The sequence below is a fragment of the Lolium rigidum genome, chromosome 5, assembly GCF_022539505.1.
Source record: "Lolium rigidum isolate FL_2022 chromosome 5, APGP_CSIRO_Lrig_0.1, whole genome shotgun sequence".
In the NCBI taxonomy this organism is placed as follows: Eukaryota; Viridiplantae; Streptophyta; class Magnoliopsida; order Poales; family Poaceae; genus Lolium; species Lolium rigidum.
In genome coordinates, this window is record NC_061512.1 from 68,383,361 (window position 1) to 68,390,519 (window position 7,159).

Consider the following 7,159-nt stretch of genomic DNA (forward strand, 5'->3'; position numbering starts at 1 on the left):
GTCTTTGCTTTATGATTCACTTGTTTACTCATGTCATACACATTGTTATGATCGCTGCATTCTCTACATATGCTTTACAAATAGTATGATCAAGTTTATGATGGCATGTCACTCCAGAAATTATCTTTGTTATCGTTTTACCTGCTCGGGACGAGCAGAACTAAGCTTGGGGATGCTGATACGTCTCCAACGTATCGATAATTTCTTGTGTTCCATGCCACATTATTGATGTTATCTACATGTTTTATGCACACTTTATGTCATATTCGTGCATTTTCTGGAACTAACCTATTAACAAGATGCCGAAGTGCCGATTGCTGTTTTACTGCTGTTTTTGGTTTCAGAAATCCTAGTAAAGAAATATTCTCGGAATTGGACGAAATAAAAGCCCAGAGGCCTATTTTCTCACGAAGCTTCCAGAAGTCCGAAGACGAAACGAAGTGGGGCCACAGGGGAGCCAAACCCTAGGGCGGCGCGGCCCCCCCCCCTTGGCCGCGCCGCCCTGTCATCTGGGGCCCCTGTGCCCCCTCTCGACTTGCCCTTCCGCCTACTTAAAGCCTCCGTGACGAAACCCCCAGTACCGAGAGCCACGATACGGAAAACATTACTGAGACGCCGTCGTCGCCGATCCCATCTCGGGGGATCCTGGAGATTGCCTCCGGCACCCTGCCGGAGAGGGGAATCATCTCCCGGAGGACTCTACACCGCCATGGTCGCCTCCGGAGTGATGAGTGAGTAGTCTACCCCTGGACTATGGGTCCATAGCAGTAGCTAGATGGTTGTCTTCTCCCCATTGTGCTATCATTGTCGGATCTTGTGAGCTGCCTATCATGATCAAGATCATCTATCCGTAATTCTATATGTTGCGTTTGTTGGGATCCGATGAATAGAGAATACTTGTTATGTTGATTATCAAAGTTATGCTTATGTGTTGTTTATGATCTTGCATGCTCTCCGTTACTAGTAGATGCTCTGGCCAAGTAGATGCTTTTAACTCCAAGAGGGAGTACTTATGCTCGATAGTGGGTTCATGCCTGCATTGACACCTGGGACGGTGACAGAAAGTTCTAAGGTTGTGTTGTGCTTGTTGCCACTAGGGATAAAACATTGATGCTATGTCTAAGGATGTAGTTGTTGATTACATTACGCACCATACTTAATGCAATTGTACTGTTGCTTTGCAACTTAATACTGGAGGGGGTTCGGATGATAACCTGAAGGTGGACTTTTTAGGCATAGATGCAGTTGGATGGCGGTCTATGTACTTTGTCGTAATGCCCAATTAAATCTCACTATACTCATCATGATATGTATGTGCATTGTCATGCTCTCTTTATTTGTCAATTGCCCAACTGTAATTTGTTCACCCAACATGCTGTTCGTCTTATGGGAGAGACACCTCTAGTGAACTGTGGACCCCGGTCCAATTCTCTTTACTTGAAATACAATCTACTTGCAATACTTGTTTTTACTTGTTTTCTCTGCAAACAATCATCTTCCACACAATACGGTTAATCCTTTGTTACAGCAAGCCGGTGAGATTGACAACCTCACTCGTTTCGTTGGGGCAAAGTAGCTTGGTTGTGTTGTGCAGGTTCCACGTTGGCGCCGGAATCTCCGGTGTTGCGCCGCACTACATCCCGCCGCCATCAACCTTCAACGTGCTTCTTGGCTCCTCCTGGTTCGATAAACCTTGGTTTCTTTCTGAGGGAAAACTTGCTGCTGTGCGCATCATACCTTCCTCTTGGGGTTGCCCAACGAACGTGTGAAATACACGCCATCACTTCTCAAAGGTGGCAATGAGGTTCTAATTAGAGGTCTTTGCCCGGATTTTGTCCCTGGGGGAGTGGTTTGTCTTCAATATGCTGATGACACTCTGCTCTTCCTTGAGAAAAGTAATAGTATTGCAACTAATATGAAGTGGTTTCTAACTTGTTTTGAGCAAATCTCTGGTATAAGAATTAACTATCATAAGAGTGAGTTGATACCTATTAATGTAGAAGTGGAAGAGTGTGCTACCTTTTTGGAGACCTTTGGTTGTGTGTTAGGATCTTTCCCAATTAAATATCTAGGGATTCCTTTGCATTATGAGAAATTAAAAGGGAAGATTTGCAGCCTTTGATTGATTCTCTCTTAGGTAGGTTAGCTGGTTGGAGAGGGAAATTACTGTCCTCTGCAGCTAAAAGGGAATTAGTTAGGTTAGTTTTCGCTAGTATTCCAATTTATTTGCTATATTTCTTTAAATTTCCCAAATGGGCTTTAAATCTGATTAATACATAGTTGGCTAGCTATTTGTGGAATGATGAAGAAGGAATAACAAAATTCATTTAGCTAATTGGTCTTCTGTGTGTATGAGAAAGGAGTTTGGTGGCATGGGTATCCCTCATTTGCAGGATTTAAATCTATGTCTCCTAGGATCTTGGATTAAGAGATATATATATATAGGGGGAAGAAACTCTGTGGAGGAAATTGATAGACAACAAGTATAATACTAGGATCCCAATATACTTTGTTGTCATGATGCACATCCATGAACCTTTTGGAAAGGGGTGATGGGTGCTGCAGAAGCAGTAAGGTTTGGGTATAAATGAAAAATAGGAAATGGTAGAACTGTTAGATTTTGGAAAGATATTTGGTTTGGTAATACTAATCTAGCTACTCAGTTTTGGGACTTGTATTTTATCTCTAATCAACAAACTAAGACTGTTAGTGAGTGTGGGATGAAACAAACTTGAGGTGTGATTTTAGGAGAACTTTTACTGATGATATGATGGCACAATGGCAGGAACTGTTAGCTATAGCTGAGACCATAGTTTTTAATACTGATGAGGACCAACTTATTTGGGCCTATGAAACAGATGGGGTTTACTCCTCAAAGTCTATGTATGCTCTAGTGAACTTTAGGGGAGTGACTCCCATTTTTTTTACCTGCTGTTTGGGATTTAAAAATACCTCCTAGGATTCAGATTTTTCTTTGGCTGCTGTCACAAAATAAAATTATGACTAGGGATAATTTGAGAAGGAGAGGTATTCCAAAACCAATGGAATGTTCTTTCTGTAAAGATTTTGAAAGTGTCCATCATCTCTTTTTTGATTGCATTGTTGCTAAGCAAATGTGGGCTTTGGTTGATAGGGTTTTTAAGCATAAAGTAGGAAAGTATTTGGATATAGATAGTAGAGGGCTCTGTAATAAAAAGTTCTTACAATTCAATTTCATCTCTTCTGCTGTTTTGTGGGGGATTTGGACTTTTAGGAATAGTTTAGTGTTCAATAGACTCACTTGGCTGGATTTGAAGCAGGTGTGGAGAGTGATTCTTTCCTATCTGAGAAATTGGAAAGTGCCTTTCAAGGAGCAGTGGTGGAGGGAAGTGGATTCCTTCATGGAGCACCTGTCGAGCAAGATCAAAGCATCACTGGAACTGGCACCGAGCTGAAGTGCACTGACTTCGAGTGGATCTCCTCCTGGGCTCCTGCCTCCAAGCTTGCTCATGGAAGGAGGGCTTCTCTGGCATACCTGAAGGAACATCCAAAGGAGGTTGCCTCGGTGCATGTTGTGTTGTAATATGCCATCAGTTCTGCAGTCTGGTGTGTAATAGGTTTAGACTCCTTAGTTTTGCTTTTGCTCTTTCGTGCTGGTGTGCCGAAGAGGCGGTGGGTTTTTGGGGTTTTAGCTGTTGAAAACTTTAGTTCTTGGCGTGCTTTTGTTGGCGCTGGGCTGCAGCTGGTTCAGTTTGCCCTGGAGGGGTGGTTGATGAGTGGTTTTAAGACTTGTGTTTCAGTTGGGTTCAAAAAAGCAGTGGCTTTTTGAGGGCGCGTTTTGGGTGAGTTTGTTTTTCTCCTTGTGTTGAACATTGGTTTCGTTTATTATATAAATGGAACCGGGGAGGAGCTCCCTGAGAATCTAAAAAAATTGAAATGCCATGGCCTATTAAAGGGATGGCGTATTATTTAGTGTTGTGCATAGATAACTAATCACCTCTGCTAACTATAGCCCAACCATTCCGACCTCATAATCACTACGTGACAGGTAGTCATCAACATTCTTTCATAGTACTATACTAGAAAAAAAGTGAAGAATTGCTACATCTATCGGTCGACGTGCTTCCAAATCCCATTCCCATCCAGTCTTACACCGTTCGGCTCATCCTAATACAAGTATACAACCACACGTCCACACCAAAAGATCCAAGACAAAAATTGTAGATTCGATGTCAAGCATTTGATACAACGACGTTGCCGTCATAGTTAGGGATGGCACCCACGGGGTATGGGTACGGGTAGAGCCATCCCATACCCGTACCCATCGCCTTAAATCTTACCCGTCACCCGTACCCATACCCGTAAATGGGTACAAGTTTTTCCCATACCCGTCACCCGACAGGGTAAATGGATACCCGTGGGTAAAAAATACCCGTGCTTACAACACATCTAATTGATCAAAAAAATATGACATGAGGTGAACCGATCCTAAATATGGGTCTAAGCCTCACTAACCTACCGAAGATTGTGAGACTGGAAAGCGTGAGGTTCAACCTAGCAACGTGAAGGCGTGATTAGGAGGGAATTAAGTAGGTTTAGAATAGTACAATGACCCACTAGTTAAATTTAGATGGGTAAATGGGTATGTGGGTATGGGTTCTACCATCCCATATCCGTACCCGCTCTATCCGATGGGTACGATATTTTCCCATTTACAAAGCCAAGGGTAATATTTTATCCCATACCCGTACTCTTATTGGGTTTTTACCCGGTGGGTACGCGGGTCATGGGTACCCATTGCCATCCCTAAGTTGCTGTGCTGGTCCAGACTTGGTTAGTAGCAGGGGAATGTATGGTAGACGTGGCGTGAGATAATTCCGCTAACGATAGCCGAAGCATTTCGAGTTTTCGACCTCATAAATTTGCACCAGGTCAGGTGTGTGTGGTCAGCAAATTTTTTCATACACGAGAAAATTGATCTATCAGTCCATCTTGCGTCACTTATATTATGGAACGGAAGGAGTAGTTCTGTTGTCAAGAAGATTTGCCTGCGTACGTCGGCGCATCCATGGCTTCTACGAGAGATGAGCCGCAGCAACAACCCCTGCACATCCTCTTCCTCCCCTACTTCGCCCCGGGGCACCTCCTTCCTGTCGCCGACATGGCCACACTATTTGCCGCTCGCGGCGCTAGGTGCACCATCCTGACCACGCCCGTCAACGCCGACATCATCCGGCCGGCCGTCGACCGCGCCAACGACGCCAATCTCCACGTTGCCGATTCTCAGAAAGTCGTCATCTCCGTCCTGCCGTTCCCCGACGTCGGGCTCCCACCGGGCATGGAGAACATGAAGTCGATCACACCATCCCACGGAGTAGCCTACATTGTCAAGTTCGTCCATGCCGCGCAGCTTCTCCGGGAGCCGTTCGAGCTGTTCCTGGCCACCAGCCGCCCCCGCGTGGACGCCGTCGTGACCGACAGCTTCTTCGCCTGGTCCGCGAACGCGGCCGCGGCGCACGGCGTCCCGCGGTTAGTGTTCCTCGGCAGCAGCGTGTTCGCGCGGTCGTGCAGCGAGAGCATGCTGCGCAACAACCCGCTGGAGACGACGGCGAATGGCCGCGACGATCCTGACGCCCTCGTTGCGCTGCCGGGGCTGCTGCACCGTGTGGAGCTAAGGCGGAGCCAGATGCTGGACCCCGAGACGCGGCCGGAGGAGTGGGCTTTCTACCAGAGCAGCAATGCCGCCGACGAGAGGAGCTTCGGGGAAGTGTTCAACAGCTTCCATGAGCTGGAGCCGGATTACGTGGAGCACTTCCACAAGACGTTAGGCCGTCGCGCGTGGCTCGTGGGACCGGTCGCTCTAGCCAGCACTGATATGCCCGTCGCGGTGGAGGGCTCCGGTTGCTTGCCGTGGCTGAACACGAAGCCGGCCGGCTCGGTGGTGTACGTCTCCTTCGGCAAGCTCACCAGTTTCTCCATTGCTGAGCGTCGCGAGATCGCCCGTGGCCTTGCCCTCTCCGGGAAGAACTTCGTGTGGGTCCTCGGTGGCAGCGACGACGACGACCCGCCGGAGTGGACGGCTGAAGGCTTCGCCGAGCTGACAGGCAATAACAACCGCGGCTTCCTCGTACGAGGGTGGGCGCCGCAGACAGTCATCCTGAACCAGCCGGCGCTGGGTGGGTTCGTGACGCACTGCGGGTGGAACTCGGTGGTGGAGGCCGTGAGCGCCGGTGTGCCGATGGTCACATGGCCGCGGTATGCCGACCAGTTCCACAACGAGAAGCTCGTCGTGGAAGTGCTCAAAGTGGGTGTGAGCCTCGGCGCCAAGGACTATGCGTCTGCCATGGAGACCCATGTGGTGATCCCTGGCGAGGTGATCGCTGGGTCCATCAACAGATTGATGGGAGACAGTTTGGAGGGCAATAGCATACGGAACAAGTCTAAGGAGCTCGGTGTGAAGGCTAGGATCGCGGTGGAGAAAGGTGGATCTTCTTACGATGATATTGGGAGACTGATGGGCGAGTTGATGGCCGGTCGGAGTGCTGTCAAACATTGAACTTAACTAAGAAAAGCTTGGCGCAATGGAACCATATTGATTACAGGAGATACTAGGCGATGTGTGAGGCAGCTAAGGGTTGCATGGTTTATTGGTGCTGTGGTCTTAGTTTTTCCTTTCTTTCCTTTTTTTTGTTGAAAAAGCATGAAGCTTTATTAGGAAATTTGGGCCATATCGCCCATCACAACGCTGGCAACATGTACCGGTGCATCATCATCCCAAATAAAAGACTCATTGGCACTATATGATTTACCCAAAATAGCAATTTAATAGGCCACTTTATTGGGGTCGCGTCTACATGTTGGATCTTAAAGTCATCAAGAGGGAAGTGCTGAGCGTCGGTCGGCCGATTGTGGCCAAAAAATCGGTTGCATTCCGCGCCGTTAGATCGACATCGGACGCACAAAATCCGCCACGACGAAAGTTTGCATTTTGGTCCTCTGATTTTTGCAAACTCAACCCGCGGTCCTATGCCTCTCCAGTTAACCGAAAAGGTACGTCTCTTTGGACACAATCTTCCTGATATTTACAGCATAAATACCACCATAAGGGCAACTATGTGACAAATAAGTATTACAACAAAATCCATTACCGTGTGTACAAAAAAAAATATTATTTACAACA

At 47.2% G+C, this 7,159-nt stretch overlaps 1 protein-coding gene across 1 annotated transcript; it reads left to right on the forward strand.

Annotated features, from left to right (window-relative positions):
• The first annotated feature begins 5,036 nt into the window (after positions 1-5,036).
• LOC124653756 (anthocyanin 3'-O-beta-glucosyltransferase-like) lies at positions 5,037-6,819 on the forward strand. Its single transcript, XM_047192821.1, has one exon. The coding sequence runs from the start codon at positions 5,048-5,050 to the stop codon at positions 6,533-6,535; it is 1,488 nt and encodes a 495-aa protein (XP_047048777.1). The 5' UTR covers positions 5,037-5,047; the 3' UTR covers positions 6,536-6,819.
• The last annotated feature ends 340 nt before the right edge of the window (positions 6,820-7,159 follow it).